The sequence below is a fragment of the Pleurodeles waltl genome, chromosome 10, assembly GCF_031143425.1.
Source record: "Pleurodeles waltl isolate 20211129_DDA chromosome 10, aPleWal1.hap1.20221129, whole genome shotgun sequence".
Lineage (NCBI taxonomy): Eukaryota > Metazoa > Chordata > Amphibia > Caudata > Salamandridae > Pleurodeles > Pleurodeles waltl.
In genome coordinates, this window is record NC_090449.1 from 2,530,389 (window position 1) to 2,554,663 (window position 24,275).

At 53.7% G+C, this 24,275-nt stretch overlaps 1 protein-coding gene across 1 annotated transcript in view; it reads right to left on the reverse strand.

Annotated features, from left to right (window-relative positions):
* LOC138260864 (semaphorin-3F-like) overlaps nucleotides 1–24,275 on the reverse strand; it is a 447,618-nt gene that overhangs the window by 73,883 nt on the left and 349,460 nt on the right. Inside the window, exons 6-9 of the mRNA XM_069209297.1 lie at nucleotides 16,427–16,520; nucleotides 5,330–5,449; nucleotides 3,067–3,206; nucleotides 2,274–2,388 (exon numbers count right to left, since the gene is read on the reverse strand). Of these exons, the coding sequence (XP_069065398.1) occupies nucleotides 2,274–2,388; nucleotides 3,067–3,206; nucleotides 5,330–5,449; nucleotides 16,427–16,520 (469 nt within the window). The remainder of the gene's footprint in view (nucleotides 1–2,273; nucleotides 2,389–3,066; nucleotides 3,207–5,329; nucleotides 5,450–16,426; nucleotides 16,521–24,275) is intronic.

Genomic DNA, 24,275 nt, shown 5'->3' on the forward strand with positions numbered 1-24,275 from the left:
GAAAGTTTAGAAAATAATGGTGGGAAAAACTCTGATGCCTTTTGCAGGCATAATGAAAGGAGTGGAGGCCCTACAGAGTGTTTAGCTCCCACAAATTACAGGCAGAAATCAGGCAAGCTGTCTATTCCTTGAAAGATAATAAAACATTTGAAAATCCCTGAGAGGCACTACCTGGGCTAAACTTTGATGACTGCTTTAGAAGTGGAGAAACGTCTTCAGACTGTGTTCTGAAAGTAAGTGAGTCAAAGAAGGAAGCAATACAGGATTTTTAAAGCAAATTTGATGATGTAATAGAATGGATCATTATATTTTTCGAGAAATATGTATAAGGAAAATATCTCACTCGTGACTAGACCAGAAATTGTCCGGTGGAAACACTAGGATGATGAAATGGGTTTTAAATCAGATGTACCATAGCAACTGCTTATTGTATGAAAAAACTGATGTGACAATCATAAGGAATTCTGAAGATGCGTTTGACCATAAGTTAAGAATGTTTTAAAACTATGAATCTGAAATTAAATTAAGGAAAGCCTCCTCTCCTTTAAGATATTGGCTAAAAAGAGTGCAAAAGGCAGAAGGTATGTTGGAAGAAATAAAGATGGAAGGTATAGTAGGCTATTTGGAACCAGCAGAGTATTTATCCCCATTAGTGCTTAAAGGCAAGAGAGATGGGAAGTTAAGATTTTGTATAGATTTAACAAAGCTGTACGGCATTTATTTGATGGAGATGTATCCTTTATCCAACATCAATGAGCCATTAACGGTAGATGGGGTGATATTCTTCACAAACAATGTAAAACCAGCATTCCATTATATTCATCTTCACTCAGAATTCAAGGTCAGACCTAATTTATTATAGTGTAAGAGGCATTCCAATTTAAATTGTTCCTGTTTGTGCTAGTCTTAGGTGCTTTGGTATCTGGTGTATGTCCATTTCCTGGATGACTTACATCGCTAGACAAAATCAAGATGAGCACAAAAGGCCTTGCATTCTACTGAGTATATTATTGGATTGTAGTATTTATATAGTACTTACTACCCGCATGTTGGGCGGAGTACCTTTTTTATGCTGATCTAACATTGTGGAAAAACAGCAGTACTGTAAGATGCAGAGTAACTGAACATTTCGGACACAACCTTTCAGAGAAAGGAGTCTAGACTCTCATTTGGTGAGGTCCAATAGACAGTCATTTACACCCAGAGATAACAAAAAATGATGTTTGTTGGATGTAGCTTTTGAAAAATTCTATGTCACATCAGTATATTAAAATAATTTTTATGTGCTTAGTTGAAGCAGACAGATTGTTTTGGGACTGTCTCAAGGAGACGCATTCGAGCGAGTGAACTAATGCACCTGTATTGAAACTGTTCCTGACCATGCAATTACAGCTAGTAAGTACTAGCCAGTACTCTCGTGAAAAGGGGCAGAAATTACTGCATATATTGCTTAATAGAGATAACAAAGATAGAAAGAGAAAGTCTGGACTGTGTCAGGAAACACTTTTGCATTAATGTGTTTATTTACATAACTCCAAAAACCAAAGGTTAAAAGCAGGGACTAGCAGTTTGTCTCAGCAGGAAGAGGGTGAGCCATTTTTAACTGTCATAACACCAAGTAGCAGCTTAATGCCTAAACCTAAAGCTGAGGGAACAATAATTGTATACCAGTATTGGTGAGTTACATGGTATTACCCACAAACAACTGGACCAGGGGAATGTGTAAATAGTTTGATACAGAATAAAATGCAAATGGCCTTGGTTAATAGTATAATTGTGAATGTACGGTTGAAGGATGTTTAGAGCATGCGCAGGAATTCAAGCAATAAGGTTAAAATTGTTATTATTTCTTGCTAGTAGGAAATTGTCAAAATGTAATATATGGTAGTCTGAATAGCAGAATAAAAGAAAAGAGGAAAAAGGAATTTACTTGAAAAGGATGTATATGCCTCACGAGAGGCGGGCCACAGATTGCAGTGGAAGAATTCTAGTGAAGGGAAGATTTGTATTACGCTGTGAAATGTGTGAGTCCGTTGTACTGTGTATTGTACAATGGTATAGCATCACACCGCTAGCAAAGCCGGGGGAGCGTCTAGCCTCACTGTTGAGAATTCCATGAGAGAGAGGCTAGTGACGCTGCCTCTTGATGGGGTTATGGACTATGACATAACCCTTCCCATGTCTCATATCTGGATTTGTTCTCCCTTAGCGGATTGTTGACACTTATGCTTCCCCTGCCCCTCCCCCTCCAAAGGATTGGGGACCCAACTTACGTAGATCGTCAAAGAAGGTCTCAACGCCATCTTCACCGATAACAGAGCAGACGAGACGCGCCTTCAGGAAGGTGCTCCACTTATTAACCAGCGACCGGAGGCCCCCATTGTCATTCTGTGGACAGAGGGGTGTTCATGTCAGTTTAGTTTAAGTCCATGGAAAGTTTCAGTGAGGCTTTTAGCCACTCCCATCACCTGTACCTGACTCACCCACATGTTACAGTCCCACCAGCCACATCCATGAATATGAAAATGTATGTTCATAGCCGTCATTATGCCTCAAAAAACCCACTGACCATTCGTCTGCTCAGTGACCACACACTCAGTCTGAGCTCTGATACTCCTCTTACTTAGTGGGAGCGCTCACATACACTTCATATATATCTCACCCAACGTGAGCCATGATACCGACCTCAGCCAGTCCCAGCCTCCGCAGTGACCTCAGTCTCCACACTGACTGACCCTCAGTCTAAGCTTCTGTACTGACACACTAAATCACAGCCTGCACACTAATATCACTCAGTCTCAACCTCCACACTGAATCTTAGCCTCCATCCTGACCTCAGTCAGTCTCAGCCTCCAATCTGCCCTCACTCAATCTCCTGTGCTGTATCACTCCCTTTAATCTTGTCTCACTCCCTAATAAAGTCCTCCAGACATGGCTCCTACCCTGATCTCTAACACTGACCTCCCTCGGCCTTCACACTGAGGTTTCACACCACCTTTACTCAGTATCTTATCGCTCCACCAGCCGTGCTCTCAGCCGGTCCTCTTGACCACACGCTATACTCACCAGACAGACCCTGCCGATCCGTGACAAGATGGCCGGTCCGCTGGCTCCATCCATCGCCTTCTCCCGGAAGAGGAAGTATAGCTTATCATCATTGCGGTCTGAGCTGTCAGGAATCATGTGAGCGTGGAGGAAGACGGGCTCTGTGGGGGACAGCCGGAGGTGAGTGACAACATGGACTGTGGCACTTATGGACTTGTGTAGTAGCCACAAGATTTCAAAGGGAAGCAGTGTAGATAGGACATAGCACAGTAACAAATGCCAGATTAAGAGTTCCCAGTGAGGGCCACTGGCACACTTGTGTGGGTATTTACAGTGGTCACAGGTGCACATACTAAGGCCCAGGTGTATCGGCCTCTGACACAAGGTGACTTGCTGCGCTGGCCCGCATCGAACCGAAAAGTGAGGAATGTGATGTATTTATGCAATACGCTGCGTTCCCGTCCTTTATCCCAGCACTGGCGCACTTTTGGCTGCCGAGCGCCCACGCAGGCAACCTTGATCTTGGTGCAAGGGTGCCTGCGCTGTACACAGGGTTGTTTCTGTGCAGAAAGGACACCTTCCTGCACAGAAACAGACTCGGAGTCTCCCTCTTCCTGTGCGTGCTGCATCGAAAGTTACAAGTAGGAGGGAGAGAGGTATTTCTCCTTGTTGCCCCTTCCTAGGGAGGCGTCAGGTTTTGGTTGCCTTACTCCATACCTACGTGGCCATGAAAAGCCACCAAATAGGCTTTCTGTGGCCTTATAGATATGAGTGCAAGGTTTGCACCGTCGGAGCATCGCACCTGCAGCACAAGAGGGTCGTACGTACGCCCTCAAGTTCACACATCTAGTATTGGGGTGGAAATACTCATCTGGGGCAGTACTGACCACAGCTGTGTTGTTAGTGTACTTAGGAGTGGAGTTAAGAATAGAAATCTGTATTTCCCTCCTTGGACACCACGCCTTGATGATACAGCGATGTGGATATTGAGGGTCGCTATTGTGGCATAATACCCCTATTAATACATGAATGTAGTTACACACACACAGTGGGCAATGTCTGACGGCTCCGCGAGGAGGAGGTCACCCAAGGGAGGCTTCTTTAGGCTGCTGTGGACTTCTTCAGACTTCATGACTGAGGAGCAGCCCTCGTGGGGGCATGGAGGAGGCTAGCAGGTAACACAGCAGAAGGGGCAGATCCGAAGGGGATAGGTGGGGGCATGAATTACCTGTGGCGTGCAGTGGTCTAGCCGGCCTGGTGTGCGCAGCATAAGGTGAGCATGTAGCAGGGACACTGTAAAGAGGCCTCACAGAAGGATGCTACAGCCAGCCCAGGGAGGTCTGAGGAAGCCCTCCAGCACCTCACAGAAGGATGCTACCCCCAGCCCAGGGAGGTCTGAGGAAGCCCTCCAGCACCTCACAGAAGGCAGCACCTCACAGAAGGATGCTACCCCTGCCCAGGGAGGTCTGAGGAAGCCCTCCAGCACCTCAAAGAAGGATGCTACCCCCTGCCCAGTGAGGTCTGAGGAAACCCTCCCTCCAGCACCTCATAGAAGGATGCTACCCCCTGCCCAGGGAGGTCTGAGGAAGCCCTCCCTCCAGCACCTCACAGAAGGATGCTACCCCCTGCCCAGGGAGGTCTGAGGAAGCCCTCCCTCCAGCACCTCACAAAAGGATGCTACCCCCTGCCCAGGGAGGTCTGAGGAAGCCCTCCAGCACCTCACAGAAGGATGCTACCCCCTGCCCAGGGAGGTCTGAGGAAGCCCTCCCTCCAGCACCTCACAGAAGGATGCTACCCCCTGCCCAGGGAGGTCTGAGGAAGCCCTCCCTCCAGCACCTCACAGAAGGATGCTACCCCCTGCCCAGGGAGGTCTGAGGAAGCCCTCCACAGACTCCTGCAGCAGTGAGCTGGGGAGTGGGCTAGGCTTTCATGCATTTAGTACTAGACCCCTGCTCCGCAGTGCTCATGTTACTGGTGAACAATGATCCACACTTGGTAGAGCTGAAAGGAGCACAAAGATCTCTGGCAGAGGAGGTTCAGAGCAGGATGTGTGGTGTAAAGGTGGTTGGCAACCACCACTGGTATGAAAGGGGCACCTGAGGGTCAATCAGGGCATGCACCATGGCAGCCAAGGATGGGTGAGGGCACAGGACCTGCTGGTTTATGCCACAGGTGCCCTTTCATCCAGAGGAGCACGTGGGACCATGAAGCAGGTGAGGTGTGGCATGACCACAGAGAAGGTCCTGCCCTGAGGACAGCAGGACAGAGGGACATTACTACTCACCGTTTAGCCAGCGTGAGTCGTGCTGCTCGGTACGGATTGCGTGGCGGCTCCCCATGGTGCGGAACACGGCGGCATCTGTACCCATGAAGTCCACCTGGACACCAGCATACAAATTACCATCTGCAGAGGAGAGAGGACTCCAATCAAACCAGAGGGTGGGATGTGTGACTTCTTACAGTCTGAGGTCTTTAGCATGAAACAGACATCTGAGCTTCATGCATCACACCTCGGAGCACCAGGCAACACACCTTAGAGCTCCATGCAACACACCTTAGAGCTCCACGCAACACACCTCGGACCACCAGGCAACACACCTTGGAGCTCCATGCATCCCACCTCGGAGCTCCATGCATCCCACCTCGGAGCTCCATGCATTCCTCCTCGGAGCTCCATGCATCACACCTCGGAGCTCCATGCATCACACCTCGGAGCTCCATGCATCACACCTCGGAGCTCCATGCATCACACCTCGGAGCTCCATGCATCACACCTCGGAGCACCAGGCAACACACCTCGGAGCACCAGGCAACACACCTCGGAGCACCAGGCAACACACCTCGGAGCACCAGGCAACACACCTCGGAGCTCCATGCATCCCACCTCGGAGCTCCATGCATTCCTCCTCGGAGCTCCATGCATCACACCTCGGAGCTCCATGCATCACACCTCGGAGCTCCATGCATCACACCTCGGAGCACCAGGCAACACACCTCGGAGCACCAGGCAACACACCTCGGAGCACCAGGCAACACACCTCGGAGCTCCAGGCAACACACCTCAGAGCTCCACGCAACACACCTTAGAGCTCCACGCAACACACCTTAGAGCTCCACGCAACACACCTTAGAGCTCCACCAACACTCCTCGGAGCACCAGGCAACACATCTCGGAGCACCAGGCAACACACCTCAGAGCTCCATGCAACACACCTCAGAGCTCCATGCAACACACCTTAGAGCTCCATGCAACACACCTCGGACCACCAGGCAACACACCTTAGAGCTCCATGCATCCCACCTCGGAGCTCCATGCATCCCACCTCGGAGCTCCATGCATCCCTCCTCGGAGCTCCATGCATCACACCTCGGAGCTCCATGCATCACACCTCGGAGCTCCATGCATCACACCTCGGAGCACCAGGCAACACACCTCGGAGCTCCACGCGACAGACCTCGGAGCTCCACGCGACAGACCTCGGAGCTCCACGCGACACACCTCGGAGCTCCACGCGACACACCTCGGAGCTCCACGCGACACACCTCGGAGCTCCACGCAACACACCTCGGAGCTCCACGCAACACACCTCGGAGCACCAGGGAACACACCTCGGAGCTCCATGCAACACCCCTTAGAGCTCCATGCATCATACCTCGGAGCACCAGGAGACACACTTTAGAGCTCCATGCAACACACCTCAGAGCTCCATGCATCACACCTCGGAGCACCAGGCAACACACCTCGGAGCACCAGGCAACACTCCTCAGAGCTCCATGCAACACACCTCAGAGCTCCATGCAACACACCTCAGAGCTCCATACAACACACCTCAGAGCTCCATGCAACACACCTTACAGCTCCATGCAACACACCTTACAGCTCCATGCAACACATCTCGAAGCACCAGGCAACACACCTTATAGCTCCATGCAACACACCTCGGAGCACCAGGCAACACATCTTAGAGCTCCACGCAATACACCTCAGGGCTTCATGAAACACACCTTAGAGCTTAATGAAACGCACATCAGAACTACATGAAACACTTCAGAGCTCCACAAGCTCAGAGCTCCATGCAACACATCTCAGAGGTACCTAAACACACGCGGCAGAGCTCTATGCAGCACACCTCAGAGCTAGAGCCCATACAACATGCTTAGGTGCTCAACACAATCCACCGAAAAGCTCAGTGCAACACACTTCAGTGCTCCACGCAACACACTCTAACACTCAGTGCAACACACCTTAGAGCTTGAGCTCAGTGCAACACACTGCAGTGCTCGACGCAACACACCCTAAAAGCTTGGTCCAACACACCCAGGCAGGCAGGCTCCAGGCAGCACACCTCCGAGTTTGAGTTCCACATAACACACCAGAGTACCAGCCAACACACCTCTGAGCTTGAGCTCCATGTAACACACCCCAGAGCTCCAGCCAACACACCTCCGAGTTTGAGCACCACGTAACACACCCCAGGGCTCCAGGCAACACACCTCAGAGCTTGAGCTCCACGTAACACACCCCAGGACTCCAGGCAACACACCTCCGAGCTTAAGCTCCACACAACACACCCCAGGGCTCCAGGCAACACACCTCCGAGCTTGAGCTCCACGTAACACACCCCAGGGCTCCAGGCAACACACCTCCGAGCTTGAGCTCCACACAACACACCCCAGAGCTCCAGGCAACACACCTCCGAGCTTGAGCTCCACACAACACACCCCAGGGTTCCAGGCAACACACCTCCGAGTTTGAGCGCCATGTAACACACCCCAGAGCGCCAGGCAACACACCTCTGAGCTCCACGTAACACACCCCAGAGTTCCAGGCAACACACCTCCGAGTTTGAGTGCCACGTAACACACCTCAGAGCTCCATGCAACACACCTCGGAGCTCCATGCAACACACCTCGGAGCACCAGGCAGCACACCTCGGAGCACCAGGCAGCACACCTCAGAGCTCCATGCATCACACCTCAGAGCTCCATGCATCACACCTCAGAGCTCCATGCATCACACCTCGGAGCTCCATGCATCACACCTCGGAGCACCAGGCAACACACCTCAGAGCTCTATGCAACACACCTCAAAGCTCTATGCAACACACCTTAGAGCTCTATGCAACACACCTTACAGCTCCATGCATCACACCTCGGAGCACCAGGCAACACACCTCGGAGCACCAGGCAACACACCTCGGAGCTCCACGCGACACACCTCGGAGCTCCACGCGACACACCTCGGAGCTCCACGCGACACACCTCGGAGCTCCACGCGACACACCTCGGAGCTCCACGCGACACACCTCGGAGCTCCACGCGACACACCTCGGAGCTCCACGCGACACACCTCAGAGCTCCACGCGACACACCTCAGAGCTCCACGCGACACACCTCAGAGCTCCACGCGACACACCTCAGAGCTCCACGCAACACACCTCGGAGCACCAGGGAACACACCTCGGAGCTCCATGCATCATACCTCGGAGCACCAGGAAACACACTTTAGAGCTCCATGCAACACACCTCGGAGCTCCATGCAACACACCTCGGAGCTCCATGCAACACACCTCGGAGCTCCATGCATCACACCTCGGAGCTCCATGCATCATACCTCGGAGCACCAGGCAACATACCTCAGAGCTCCATGCAACACACCTCAGAGCTCCATGCAACACACCTCAGAGCTCCATGCAACACACCTTACAGCTCCATGCAACACACCTTACAGCTCCATGCAACACACCTTACAGCTCCATGCAACACATCTCGAAGCACCAGGCAACACACCTTACAGCTCCATGCAACACACCTCGGAGCACCAGGCAACACATCTTAGAGCTCCACGCAACACACCTCAGGGCTTCATGAAACACACCTTAGAACTTAATGAAACGCACATCAGAACTACATGAAACACTTCAGAGCTCCACGAGCTCAGAGCTCCATGCAACACATCTCAGAGGTACCTAAACACACACGGCAGAGCTCTATGCAGCACACCTCCGAGCTAGAGCCCATGCAACATGCTTAGGGGCTCAACACAATCCACCGAAAAGCTCAGTGCAACACACTTCAGTGCTCCACGCAACACACTCTAACACTCAGTGCAACACACCTTAGAGCTTGAGCTCAGTGCAACACACTGCAGTGCTCGACGCAACACACCCTAAAAGCTTGGTCCAACACACCCAGGCAGGCAGGCTCCAGGCAGCACACCTCCGAGTTTGAGTTCCACATAACACACCAGAGTACCAGCCAACACACCTCTGAGCTTGAGCTCCATGTAACACACCCCAGAGCTCCAGCCAACACACCTCCGAGTTTGAGCACCACGTAACACACCCCAGGGCTCCAGGCAACACACCTCCGAGCTTGAGCTCCACGTAACACACCCCAGGGCTCCAGGCAACACACCTCCGAGCTTGAGCTCCACACAACACACCCCAGAGCTCCAGGCAACACACCTCTGAGCTTGAGCTCCACGTAACACACCCCAGAGTTCCAGGCAACACACCTCTGAGTTTGAGCTCCACGTAACACACCCCAGAGCTCCAGGCAACACATCTCTGAGCTTGAGCTCCACACAACACACCCCAGAGCTCCAGGCAACACATCTCTGAGCTTGAGCTCCACGTAACACACTTTAGGGCTCCATAAACACACCCCATAGCTCCACCCAAGCACTACGAGACCAAAAGTCGTTCTTCAAACTCTAATACGGGTTTGGTAGCTGCTGGGGTCCCTCCTATGGCACCCGGCTTCCCGATGGGAGATGCTGGATTTCTCTTCTCAACCCTCGATGATGCAGATGAGGTGAAGGAGAAGTTGGTGCAGCCTGTTGGTAGGGCATCAGCAAGATACCAGCTAGATGCTCCTGGCAGCAGGGCCTGGCAGTCTCCTGGTCTCCTCAGCTAAATGCTCCTGGCAGCAGGGCCTGGCAGTCTCCTGGTCTCCTCAGCTAGATGCCCCTGGCAGCAGGGCCTGGCAGTCTCCTGGTCTCCTCAGCTAGATGCTCCTGGCAGCAGGGCCTGGCAGTCTCCTGGTCTCCTCAGCTAGATACGCCTAGCAGCAGGGCCTGGGAGTCCCTTGGCCTCCTCAGCTAGATGCTCCTGGCAGCAGGGCCTGAAAGTGTCCTGGTCTCCTCAGCTAGATACGCCTAGCAGCAGGGCCTGGCAGTCTCATGGTCTCCTCAGCTAGATACTCCTAGCAGCAGGGTCTGGGAGTCTCCTGGTCTCCTCGGCTAGATGCTCCAGGCAGCAGGGCCTGGCAGTCTCCTGGTCTCCTCAGCTAGATGCCCCTGGCAGGAGGGCCTGGGAGTCTCATGGTCTCCTCAGCTATATGCTCCTGGCAGCAGGGCCTGAAAGTCTTCTAGTCTCCTCAGCTAGATGCCCCTGGCAGGAGGGCCTGGGAGTCTCATGGTCTCCTCAGCTAGATACGCCTAGCAGCAGGGCCTGGGAGTCCCTTGGCCTCCTCAGCTAGATGCCCCTGGCAGCAGGGCCTGGCAGTCTCATGGTCTCCTCAGCTAGATGCTCCTGGCAGCAGGGCCTGGGAGTCTCCTGGTTTCCTCAGCTAGATGCTCCTGGCAGCAGGGCCTGGCAGTCTCCTGGTCTCCTCAGCTAGATACTCCTAGCAGCAGGGCCTGGCAGTCTCATGGTCTCCTCAGCTATATGGCTCCTGGCAGCAGGGCCTGAAAGTCTTCTAGTCTCCTCAGCTAGATGCTCCTGGCAGCAGGGCCTGAAAGTGTCCTGCTCTCCTCAGCTAGATGCTCCTGGCAGCAGGGCCTGGGAGTCCCTTGGCCTCCTCAGCTAGATGCTCCTGGCAGCAGGGCCTGGGAACCTCCTGGTCTCCTCGGCTAGATGCTTCTGGCAGCAGGGCCTGGGAGTCTCCTGGTCTCTTAGGCTGACGGGGCTATAGTGCTAAGCAGCCTTCTGTAATCGCAGGGAGCTCCTGGCCTCCAGGCCCCTTCCCAGCTCCTGTCAGCAAGCCCAAGGAAGGCCAGAGACAAGGAGCAATGCCCCCCCTAATAATAGACCCATGAAGGGTATGCATGCCCCTGGTGACATTGTTCCATCTGTACTCTCCTACTGAGGGGTGACTGGCAGAAGTATCAGCCAAGCAACGAATGAGAGAGGGCTGCGTGGCCCAATGAACAACGCTGCCTCAGCAGGCAGACGCCCCCGTGCCTGGGTGGTGGCGCCTACTCCCTGTGCCATGCCTGTCTCCCTGTGCCATGCCTGTCTCCCTGTGCCATGCCTGCCTCCCTGTGCCATGCCTGCCTCCCTGTGCCATGCCTGTCTCCCTGTGCCATGCCTGTCTCCCTGTGCCATGCCTGCCTCCCTGTGCCATGCCTGTCTCCCTGTGCCATGCCTGCCTCCCTGTGCCATGCCTGTCTCCCTGTGCCATGCCTGTCACCCTGTGCGATGCCTGTCTCCCTGTGCCATGCCTGTCACCCTGTGCCATGCCTGTCTCCCTGTGCCATGCCTGTCACCCTGTGCCATACCTATCTCCCTGTGCCATGCCTGCCTCCCTGTGCCATGCCTGTCACCCTGTGCCATACCTATCTCCCTGTGCCATGCCTGTCTCCCTGTGCCATGCTTGTCACCCTGTGCGATGCCTGTCTCCCTGTGCCATGCCTGTCACCCTGTGCGATGCCTGTCTCCCTGTGCCATGCCTGTCACCCTGTGCCATACCTATCTCCCTGTGCCATGCCTGTCTCCCTGTGCCATGCCTGTCTCCCTGTGCCATGCCTGCCTCCCTGTGCCATGCCTGTCACCCTGTGCCATACCTATCTCCCTGTGCCATGCCTGCCTCCCTGTGCCATGCCTGTCACCCTGTGCCATGCCTGTCTCCCTGTGCCATGCCTGTCACCCTGTGCGATGCCTGTCTCCCTGTGCCATGCCTGTCTCCCTGTGCCATGCCTGTCACCCTGTGCCATGCCTGTCTCCCTGTGCCATGCCTGTCACCCTGTGCCATACCTATCTCCCTGTGCCATGCCTGCCTCCCTGTGCCATGCCTGTCTCCCTGTGCCATGCCTGCCTCCCTGTGCCATGCCTGTCACCCTGTGCCATACCTATCTCCCTGTGCCATGCCTGTCTCCCTGTGCCATGCCTGTCACCCTGTGCCATGCCTGTCTCCCTGTGCGATGCCTGTCTCCCTGTGCCATGCCTGCCTCCCTGTGCCATGCCTGTCACCCTGTGCCATACCTATCTCCCTGTGCCATGCCTGTCTCCCTGTGCCATGCTTGTCACCCTGTGCGATGCCTGTCTCCCTGTGCCATGCCTGTCACCCTGTGCGATGCCTGTCTCCCTGTGCCATGCCTGTCACCCTGTGCCATACCTATCTCCCTGTGCCATGCCTGTCTCCCTGTGCCATGCCTGTCTCCCTGTGCCATGCCTGCCTCCCTGTGCCATGCCTGTCACCCTGTGCCATACCTATCTCCCTGTGCCATGCCTGCCTCCCTGTGCCATGCCTGTCACCCTGTGCCATGCCTGTCTCCCTGTGCCATGCCTGTCACCCTGTGCGATGCCTGTCTCCCTGTGCCATGCCTGTCTCCCTGTGCCATGCCTGTCACCCTGTGCCATGCCTGTCTCCCTGTGCCATGCCTGTCACCCTGTGCCATACCTATCTCCCTGTGCCATGCCTGCCTCCCTGTGCCATGCCTGTCTCCCTGTGCCATGCCTGCCTCCCTGTGCCATGCCTGTCACCCTGTGCCATACCTATCTCCCTGTGCCATGCCTGTCTCCCTGTGCCATGCCTGTCACCCTGTGCCATGCCTGTCTCCCTGTGCGATGCCTGTCTCCCTGTGCCATGCCTGCCTCCCTGTGCCATGCCTGTCACCCTGTGCCATACCTATCTCCCTGTGCCATGCCTGCCTCCCTGTGCCATGCCTGTCACCCTGTGCCATGCCTGTCTCCCTGTGCCATGCCTGTCTCCCTGTGCGATGCCTGTCTCCCTGTGCCATGCCTGTCACCCTGTGCCATACCTATCTCCCTGTGCCATGCCTGTCTCCCTGTGCCATGCCTGTCTCCCTGTGCCATGCCTGCCTCCCTGTGCCATGCCTGTCACCCTGTGCCATACCTATCTCCCTGTGCCATGCCTGCCTCCCTGTGCCATGCCTGTCACCCTGTGCCATGCCTGTCTCCCTGTGCCATGCCTGTCACCCTGTGCGATGCCTGTCTCCCTGTGCCATGCCTGTCTCCCTGTGCCATGCCTGTCACCCTGTGCCATGCCTGTCTCCCTGTGCCATGCCTGTCACCCTGTGCCATACCTATCTCCCTGTGCCATGCCTGCCTCCCTGTGCCATGCCTGTCTCCCTGTGCCATGCCTGCCTCCCTGTGCCATGCCTGTCACCCTGTGCCATACCTATCTCCCTGTGCCATGCCTGTCTCCCTGTGCCATGCCTGTCACCCTGTGCCATGCCTGTCTCCCTGTGCGATGCCTGTCTCCCTGTGCCATGCCTGCCTCCCTGTGCCATGCCTGTCACCCTGTGCCATACCTATCTCCCTGTGCCATGCCTGCCTCCCTGTGCCATGCCTGTCACCCTGTGCCATGCCTGTCTCCCTGTGCCATGCCTGTCACCCTGTGCGATGCCTGTCTCCCTGTGCCATGCCTGTCTCCCTGTGCCATACCTATCTCCCTGTGCCATGCCTGCCTCCCTGTGCCATGCCTGTCTGTGAGAGGGAGGCCTGCCTTGGTCTCCACTGACTCCGGATCGGGGATCCCATCTGGAAGGCCACTGGCCCTGGGGGCCTCTTCCCGGGTGACCTGCAGCTTCTCTTAAGCTTCTGCTGCATGGCTGGCACAGGAGAGAGCCCAGGTGCCCTCCCAGCCTGGCAGGAAGGATGAAGGGCGGACCCGCAGGCAGCACAGTGAGCCCCGCCCTGCAGAGGCTGCGCTGGTGACTGCCCCCCCCCGCCCCCCCCCGTGCTCCTGAGCTCTGGGTGCTGGAGTACACGATGCCCACCCCTCATGGGGGTGTCTGGAGCCAGGTGTGGGCATCGGCGGGTGCTGCCCCCCGTCCAGGCATCACGTGCCCCCGAGGCTCAGAGTCGGGGCTCCCATGTTTGTCAAACAAATACTAGTTGCATTTCTAGCGCGTTCATCTCTTCTGCAAACGTGACACAAAGTGGCGATAGTTACGCTAAATACATTCTTGAGTGGAGTATTTCAACTTGAGTGTATGATCACCGGGCGCGACTAACGCACGGTTTCTGGGAGGTCAGTGGGAGCAGGAAGGCTTTCCCCCCTGATTCTTTTTTTAACTGTTCGAGGAGCCCCCGGGCTGAGCTCGGTTTAGTGTTTAACAGTTCTCAGCAGGTGCTTGGACCAAACCTTCACCCCTCCGGCACAGGCCAGAGGGGGCCTTGGCACCGGGGCCCTGGGACCAGCAGGCCCTTCAGCGCGGGGGTCGGCTGCCTTCACAGGTGACCCCAGGGCTCTGCCTTCACCCACAGCTCCGGACTGAGACCCCAGGCCCCTGGACTGAGACCCCAGGCCCCCCTGCATTGAGGCGCCAGGCCCCCCTGGACTGAGACCCCAGCCCCTGGACTGAGACCCCAGGCCCCCCTGGATTGAGACCCCAGCCCCTGGATTGAGACCCCAGGCCCCCCTGCATTGAGACCCCAGGCCCCCCTGGATTGAGACCCCAGGCCCCCCTGGATTGAGACCCCAGGCCCCCCTGCATTGAGACCCCAGCCCCTGGATTGAGACCCCAGCTCCTGGACTGAGACCCCAGGCCCCCCTGGACTGAGACCCCAGGACCCCCTGGATTGAGTCCCCAGGCCCCTGGACTGAGACCCCAGGACCCCCTGGATTGAGACCCCAGGCCCCTGGACTGAGACCAGATCCAGACACAACAAGGACTTATCCTTGTACGTCACCACCTTGGAACCTTGGCCGTCAGCAGCCTATTCACGAACCTGCTAGAACGAACCTAGGGCCCGATTTATGAAAAGTGCCGCTGCACCCAGCACCGCTGTTCTTGCACCCCTTAGTGCCCCCTAACGCCACCATGGCGGTAGTGGGCGGAACTGGCGTCAGAATATTTGACACTAGTTCGGCGCTTTGCAGGTTGACGCTAATGCTGCAGAGCGCATTGAGGCGCATTGTAAGCGGTGGGAGGCGCTTTTTAAGGTCGGCTCTGAGCAGGCGTTAAAAGTGCTGAACAAAATGACACAAAGAAATCTCTTAGACTTCTTTGAGCCATTTTTTCAGTCCCCCTAACGGGGGAACGCCCCCTTTCCATACATTATACCTGGCGCAGGCGTAATGTGGCGCAAAGGGTTACAAAGTGGCGCAATGCATGCACTGCGTCACTTTGTAAATATGGTGCAGCGATTTTGGCCTTGTTGGGCCACATTAGTGTAAAAAAAAATGACGATATCGTCGCACAAGGACGCAATAGGCACTCTTAAATCTGGACCCTAGTGCTTGGAAACCGTGCAAGAGGGTGCTAGGGCAGTAAAATGCAATAACCACGTCTGAACCGCTCCTGTTATTCTCATTACTTATTCACTGTTTTCCGGCATTATTGTATATTTTCTGTGTGGTTACAATTCATATCATGTGCATTAGGTTAGGATTGTAAAATCAACCACATCTGTTTCCAGTGCGCTCTTAGGTGGTTATTACAACTTTGGAGGAGGTGTTAATCCGTCCCAAAAGTGACGGTAAAGTGACGGATATACCACCAGCCGTATTACGAGTTCCATAGGATATAATGGAGTTGTAATACGGCTGGTGGTATATCCGTCACTTTACCATCACTTTTGGGACGGATTAACACCTCCTCTAAAGTTGTAATAACCCCCTAAGTGTGTGATTCCTTTACAGAGGAGGGTCTGGGCGTCCACTCATTGTCCTTGGTCCATCTTACGCGCTGATTGTTACCAGAAACACATCTTACGCAAACATTGCTCAGTGGATTGTGGATTGATTGCAGTCCAACTGGATTTCTGATTCGGTTTAGCACATTGACTGAGTACTTAGAGGGAGGGGGTCAGAAAACTGAGCCCTGCTATTCTAGGGGGGCCTAGAGAACGTATCTAACTGGCCTGCAGGGGCACAACTGCCAGAAGTCCGGGTGCCCCAGGAGCAGGCGGTGTTGGGGGAGTAGGAAGCAGGAGAAACTGTAAGGTGGGGACATACCGCCCCTCCTTAGAGTACAAGGTCACCAGTCTACTAGCCTCTTCGGCTCCTTAACCCAAGGGGCGACCCTCACTCCTAAACCCTAAACTGTTCTACGCCTGAGCTTCCGGCAACGCTCAGATCTGGAACTACAGCACTCCACCAAACACCCCCCAACACCTCACACACCAAGCAGTGCACAGGACTCCCCCAGACACACCCGACCCCCTGAAAAGGCCAAGTCTCCACTCACTGATGAGAGCTGCCATGTTGTCCTGCTTTGGATCATACGGACATTTCCCCTTCCCTGACTCCAGAGTTCCCGGGACCATGCGGAACAGGTACTCCTGTGGAGGAGAAAAGAGTCAGTGCTGCCTTCTGCACCCTCGGCCCTCTCTGGTGCAAGGGATTCCACCTCCCTCTGTGCTGGTTACCTCCTTCTGGTAAGACTTGAGACGACTGGCTGTACCATTTACCCCCCTCCGGTGAAAGTGCTTCCACCCGTATCTGTTCTGTTTACCTTCCTCTGGTGAGACTTACCTTCCCCTAGTGAGACTTACCTTCCCCTAGTGAGACTTACCTTCCCCTGGTGAGACTCGGTTTACCTTCCCCTAGTGAGACTTACCTTCCCCTGGTGAGACTTACCTTCCCCAAGTGAGACTCAGTTAACATTGGAGCAGCATGGGGTAGGAGATTGGGGTAAAGCCGAGTGGGGTAGATTGTAGTGGAGCAGCATGGGGTAAAGTGGGGTAGATTGGGGTACACTGGAGTAGGGTAGATTGCAGTGGGGAGATTGCGGTAGAGTGGAGTGGGGTAGATTGTGGTGGAGCAGCATGGGATAGAGTGGGGTAGATTGGGGTACACTGGAGTGGGGTAGATTGCAGTGGGGAGATTGGGGTAGAGTGGAGTGGGGTAAATTGTGGTGGAGCAGCATGGGGTAGAGTGGGGTAGATTGGGGTAGACTGGAGTGGGGTAGATTGTAGTGGGGAGATTGGCATAGACTGGAGGGGGGTAGACTGTAGTGGAGCAGCATGGGATAGATTGTAGTGGGGTAGATTGTGGTGGGGTAGATTGGGGTAGAGTGGAGTGGGGTAGAGTGGGGTAGATTGTAGTGGGGTAGATTGGGGTAGACTGTAGTGGGGTAGATTGGGGTAGACTGGAGTGGGGTAGATTGTAGTGGAGCAGCATGGGGTAGAGTGGGGTAGATTGGGGTAGACTAGAGTGGGGTGGATTGTAGTGGGGAGATTGGCATAGACTGGAGTGGGGTAGACTGTAGTGGGGAGATTGGGGTAGACTGTAGTGCGGTAGATTGGGGTAGAGCTGAGTGGGGGAGATTGGTGTAGACTGGAGTGGGGTAAACTGTGGTGGAGCAGCATGGGGTAGAATGGGGTAGATTGTAGTGGGGAGATTGGGGTAGCCTGGAGTGGGGTAGATTGCAGTGGGGAGATTGGGGTAGACTGGAGTGGGGTAGATTGTGGTGGAGCAGCATGGGGTAGAATGGGGTAGATTGTAGTGGGGAGATTGGGGTAGCCTGGAGTGGGGTAGATTGCAGTGGGGAGATTGGGGTAGAGTGGAGTGGGGTAGATTGTAGTAGGGAGATTGGGGTAGAGTGGGGTAGACTGTGGTGGAGCAGCATGGGGTAGATTGTAGTGGGGTAGATTGGGGTACACTGGAGTGGGGTAGATTGCAGTGCGGAGATTGGGGTAGACTGGAGTGAGGTAGATTGTAGTGGAGCAGCATGGGGTAGAGTGGGGTAGATTGGGGTACACTGGAGTGGGGTAGATTGTAGTGGGGAGATTGGCATAGACTGGAGGGGGGTAGACTGTGGTGGAGCAGCATGGGGTAGATTGTAGTGGGGTAGATTGGGATAAACTGGAGTGGGGTAGATTGTGGTGGAGCAGCATGAGGTAGATTGTAGTGGGGTAGATTGGGGTAGACTGGAGTGGGGTAGATTGTGGTGGAGCAGCATGGGGTAGAGTGGCGTAGATTGCAGTGGGGAGATTGGGGTAGAGCTGAGTGGGGTAGATTGTAGTGGGGAGATTGGGGTAGACTGGAGTGGGGTAGATTGTGGTGGAGGAGCACGGATGGGGTAGATTGGGGAAGATTGTAGTGGAGAGATTGGGGTAGAGCCGAGTGGGGTGGATTGTAGTGAGGAGATTGGGGTAGACTGGAGTGGGGTAGATTGTAGTGGAGCAGCATGGGGTAGAGTGGGGTAGATTGGGGTAGAATGGATTGGGGTAGATTGCAGAGGGGAGATTGAGGTAGACTGGAGTGGGGTAGATTGTAGTCGAGCAGCATGGGGTAGAGTGGGGTAGATTGGGGTAGACTGAAGTGGGGTAGATTGCAAAGGGGAGATTGAGGTAGAGTGGAGTGGGGTAGATTGTAGTGGGGAGATTGGCGTAGACTGGAGTGGGGTAGACTGTGGTGGAGCAGCATGGGGTAGATTGCAGTGGGGTAGATTGGGGTAGACTGGAGTGGGGTAGATTGCAGTGGGGAGATTGGGGTAGACTGGAGTGGGGTAGATTGTAGTCGAGCAGCATGGGGTAGATTGGGGTAGACTGGAGTGGGGTAGATTGCAGTGGGGAGATTGGGGTAGACTGGAGTGGGGTAGATTGTAGTCGAGCAGCATGGGGTAGATTGGGGTAGACTGGAGTGGGGTAGATTGTAGTGGGGAGATTGGCGTAGACCTGAGTGGGGTAGACTGCGGTGGAGCAGAATGGGGTAGATTGCAGTGGGGTAGATTGGGGTAGACTGGAGTGGGGTAGATTGCAGTGGGGAGATTGGGGTAGACTGGAGTGGGGTAGATTGCAGTGGGGAGATTGGGGTAGACTGGAGTGGGGTAGATTGCAGTGGAGTGGGGTAAATGGAATGGCACGTCACAGAGTGGATTACAGTGTCGTAAAATGGAATGCCGTGGCGTAGAGAGAAAGGGGATGGAGTGGTGTAGAGTAGAGTGTCATAGAGTGGACTACGCATGGTGTGGCAGCGCACAACCTTCACAGACAACACACTTTCAAATGAATGACCATTACAATTGCAGGGACGTACAGGTCTCCTGCACACAAACGATAATGTGAGGAAATGTCATTTTCAAATATTTGCTCCCACCACACTTCACAGGTGATTTGCCGCGCTTCATCAATCCTGATTGACTTTAGAATTACAAAAATAAGTGCTTCATTTCTGCTTTCCTAGTTCTGATATGTTCTGAAATATCAGCACAGTTAATTGTTGTTGTGTGTTAGAAAAATACCATCCTACACCCTCCGCTCACAGATGGGTACTCAGCAAGATTGTCACATAAACCCTCTCACTTTGAAGTGAGAGACACAAAAGTAAACACCAAGCTCCCTGGAAGACAGATCCTGACATTTCATTTCTGACTTTGGATGCACAGCAAATGAGACAAGATAAGAACAATATTTAAAGGCCTGTTTACAGAAAGCGAGCCCTCTGTAGTATACAGTAAACAAAGAATGCTCGTGGGAGGGACTAACTCAAGCTGGACACCCTAAAGCAAATAAAGGCAGCAAATAGAAAGCACGCATCTGTGAGTTACAAATCATAAAGCCAATTTTAAGCAATTGGTGGAATGCATTCCCAGGGCAGCTTTCTGAATGTTCCTAAACTGTTGTTAGCAAACCAGACAGCTGTGCCGTCTGGTAGAATTCAACCTAAAAAGATATGTGGTTGTAGCCCTGTTGAGGCGACCGTAAAATCCTTGAACACTTCTAGGGGTGAACTCTAAGGGACCTGCTTGGACACAGCATGATTCTGGGCTCACCTAGGGCACCCTCTGCTGTTGAGTGACCTCGGAAATTGTTGTTGAGTTGTTGAGTTCTCATTGACCCTTGATACTGCCGTGTTTGATGCAGGATTGGTTCAGCTCAGTGTTTCTTTTGGATGATTGGAGGGTTGCTCCCGGCTGCTTCTCTGAACTTTGTGTCTGGTGTTGTGGTTTGTGCCTGGCCAGGCTCTGTTACCTGGGACCCTCTGCCCAGAATCCACCGGTACTTTGGGGCGACTTCAGGCCTGTCTTTAAGTTTGGCCTGCTGGTGATTGTAGGTTGGTTATCTTTCCGAGGAGTTCTTTGGTGCATGTTGTGCTGATGAGCGTTGCACTTGCACCGATGGGCTGGGCTGACAGCTCGGTGCATTCTTTTGGGCTTTTTGTGGCCTGTTATAGTCTCCTGACTGGTTTTTACTGTTGATTTCCCTGATATTACAACAAACATTGCCTGCAGCAAGCTTCGGTCCTTTTAGTCTAACAAACATTTCTAAACACTGATACAGCGAGTCTTTACCAGTTCAAAACTGCCCCAATTTGCAAACATGTTACACTGTGTAACTTTCTAATCCAATAATGTGGGCCCCTTTTTTTTAGCTGTTTGATTCCCTAATGGGAGGCACTTTTATTTTGGGGCCTGGGTCTATTTTCTGCCCCAGTCGGACACTGTTAGCTTACACATGTGTGGAGCTGTGACTTGTGTTTTTTCCAGATGTCTGGTAGCGCTTAGAGTTAACAGAGAGAATTAAGCCATGGTCCGGTTCTGGCTCCAAGACCATGTGGACAAGACAAGCCCTGGGAATATTTTGCATGTAAATCATTCAACATCTTGTTAGAAGATACGTGGCTTAAATTGTTTTAAAAAAAAGTGTATTTCCTGAACACATAGAAGCGTTTCACGTAGTGCATCCGATTATGTCTCTACATTGAGAAGTATTAATTAAAAAAGAGAGTTTTTAAACTTGAACTCAGAAACATTCCTGCCCCCGCTCGGCCGGCAATGCTGTTAGGGAATTGAGAGGGGAGTCACAACATGGGAACCCCACATGTGGCCTAAATTCTCACCAGAGATGGAACCACATAATTGTGCATTAAGTCAAAGAGGAGGGTTTCGTACTGTGGGCATCCTGAGTTCTCACATATGATAAGGACCAGAAAAGAGGATGTATCTAGGATCTCACCATGGGTCACGTTTCAGACTCTGCAACTCACCCACCTCAGAGGTATCTCTTCCTGGCACCAAAGGTTCATGTTTGTCCTCAGCTCTTGGAGGATGGGGTTAGAGAGTGGGTGACAGGCAGAAGGACCTAAGAGCCCTTCCCGATAAACTACCTTAGCCAGAGGGAGATCTACCTGGGTTCATCAGACACCGAGCCGAGGCTGGGACTCGAACCTGGTTCCTCTTGTTACTTCAGCAGCAGCGGAAGTCACTGTCAGACCTGGCAGCTTTTTGGCGTGTCTCCCCTGTCTTTTTGCCTTCTGACCTCCTGGTTTTGGACTCTGTTTTTGCTGGTTTATTGTCTCTGTGCACTTTACCACCGCTAATCAGTGCTAAAGTGCAAGTGCTCCCTAGGTAAATTGTACTGTTGATTGGTTTATCCATGAGTGGCATATTTGATTTACTGGTAAGTCCCTAGTAAAGTGCACTGAAGGTGCCTAGGGCCTGTAAATCAAATGCTACTAGTGGGCCTGTAGCACTGGTTTTGCCACCCACATTAGTAGCCCTGTAAACATGGCTCAGACCTGCCACTGCAGTGACTGTGTGTGCAGTTTTAAACTGCCAATTCAACTTGGCAAGTGTACGCACTTGCCAGGCCTAAACCTTCCCTTTTACTACATGTCAGGCACCCCTAAGGTAGGCCCTAGGTAGCCCCAGGGGCAGGGTTCATTGTATGTTTATGGTAGGACATATACTAGTGTGTTTTATATGTCCTAACAGTGAAATACTGCCAAATTCGGCTTTCACTGTGCAAGGTCTATATCTCTCATAGGTTAACTTGGGGCTGCCTTTAAATATCCTTAAAGTGCAGATTCCCTTTGACAGCAGATAAAAATGTGGAGTTTAGGGTCTCTGAACTCACAATTTTAAAATACATCTTGTAGTGAAGTTGGTTTTTAAATTGTCTGTTTGAAAATGCCACTTTTAGGAAGTAGGCATTTTCTTGCTTAAACCATTATGTGACTCTGCCTGTTTGGGGACTGTCCATCTGGGTCAGTTTGACAGTTGGGCTGTTTTGTACCTCTCTAGACAGTGACACACAGGGGGGCGGGGCATATCCTGCATATCCTGATGAACCATCTGAGTTAGAGGGGAGGGAGGAGTGGTCATTCACACCTGAAAGGACTGTGCCTGCCCTCCCACAATGCGGTCCCCGACCCCCTGGTGTGTGTCTGGGGCCTGGCCTGGACAAGAAGGATCTTGCAAACACTTGAGACTTTGCTTTGAAGTTTGCCAACTTCAAAGGCAGAACAGGGTATAAGGAGAAGCCAAAACCCCAAACTTATAGAATCTTTCTGGAATCAAGAGGAACCTCTGCAAAGGAGAAGAGCTGAAGAGCTGGAGGAGGAGTACTGTCCCTTTGCTGTGCTGCTTTGCTGGACTGGCCTGCAGTTGCTGCTTCTGCCTGAAAAGAGTGCAATGGGTGAACTTTGCTGTGTGTCCTGCTTGAGAAAGTTCTCCAAGGGCTTGGAGTCTAGCTTGCCTCCTGTTGGAAGTCTCAGGGACACCAAAGACTTCAGCTTCCTCCACCTGCAGCACTGGGAACTGTGCGTTTTGTGTTGTTCAACAGGAGAAACTACTGCGACGCCGCCAACGATGCCGCTGGCCTGCACCGTGACCTGCCAACACCGCACACAGTCACATTGCCCCGCTTCGCACCGCGACCCTGGTCTCACCGACACTGTCATCGGATGACTTCACCGAGCCGCGACCTGTGGGCCCCGCACTCCGGCGTCACCTGCTCACACCGCAGCCTGGGCATCCCCGACGACGTCGCTCCTGCTGACACCGGCGCTGCTGCCTGCACCGTGGCCTGTGGACACCGCTCGTGACAGGCACGAAGCACTGTACCGTCCTGCGCCGCAGCCCCAGTCGACCGACGCCAGCACCATCGGCTCCAGTGTCGTCACCAGGCATCCTTGCCTGCACCGTGGCCTGTGGACACTGCTCATGAGGGTCACGAAGCACCGTCCCGTCCCGCACCGCTGGCTTGGGCCTACCGACGACAGCGCTTCTGCAACTACGCCGCCGCTGCCTGCACGTGACCTGTGGACATTGCACCGCCCCGCTTCACACCGCAGCCCTGGTCTCACTGACGCTGCTGGACGCCGTCACCGAGCCACTGCCTGCACCGTGACCCGTGGGCACCGCACATTGTATCATCCAGCTTCGCACCGCAGCTCTGATGCCATCCACGCCAGCGCACCTGATTTCATCAGCCCGGAGTTTGATCCCCGAGGTGCGTGACTTCAAGGGCCTGAGGACTCCTGCACCGACTCCGGAGCCGATGGCAGCGAGGCCGCTCTCCGGAGCTCACCGCGAGGATCACGATGCCCTGCGAATCCAAGGTACTGTTTGCGGGTCTTCCTGACACCGTAGCTGGCCCACAACGCCGCGGCCGGCCTGAACTGTTGGTTTTGTTGATCACAACGCCGTGATAGCCCTGGGGCTATCGACTTCAACGAACTGTATTTTTGAGTAAATCTTGCAGAATTCATATTTTCTTACTGTATGTTGGATTCTTATTGTATTTTGTCTTGTTTTATATAGATAAATATTGGCTATTTTTCTAAAACTGGTGTGGTGTCCTTTTGTAGTGTTTTCACTTATTACTGTGTGTTATGTGCAAACGCTTTACACATTGCTTCTGAGATAAGCCTGACTGCTCGTGCCAAGCTACCAAGGGGGTGAGCAGGGGTTATCTAAGTGAGTATCTCCCTTACCCTAACTAGAGTGAGGGCCCCTACTTGGGCAGGGTGCAAACCGACTGCCAACTAGACACCCCATTTCTAACAGGCACTGTTATGTGTATGTGTAAAGCTCACTATCTCCCCCAAGGTCACCCAGATGCGGCCATATCGCCTCGGTGTAAGCTCGGCTCGTTTTGGGCTCAAGGTTCCCTGAGGACCGCGATCCGAGCCAGAGGCATGTTTAGGCTTCCTGTGGCCGCTCACGTGTAGATCTACCTTCCTGGCACACGAGTGACAGACTGCTGCACCCTGTCAGGGATGCACCAGCTCCCAGGCCACTCCTGAGGCACAGACCTCCCAAGGCACCACTGCCCTCTGCAGCTCACAAACCAGCTCTGTCCTTGCTC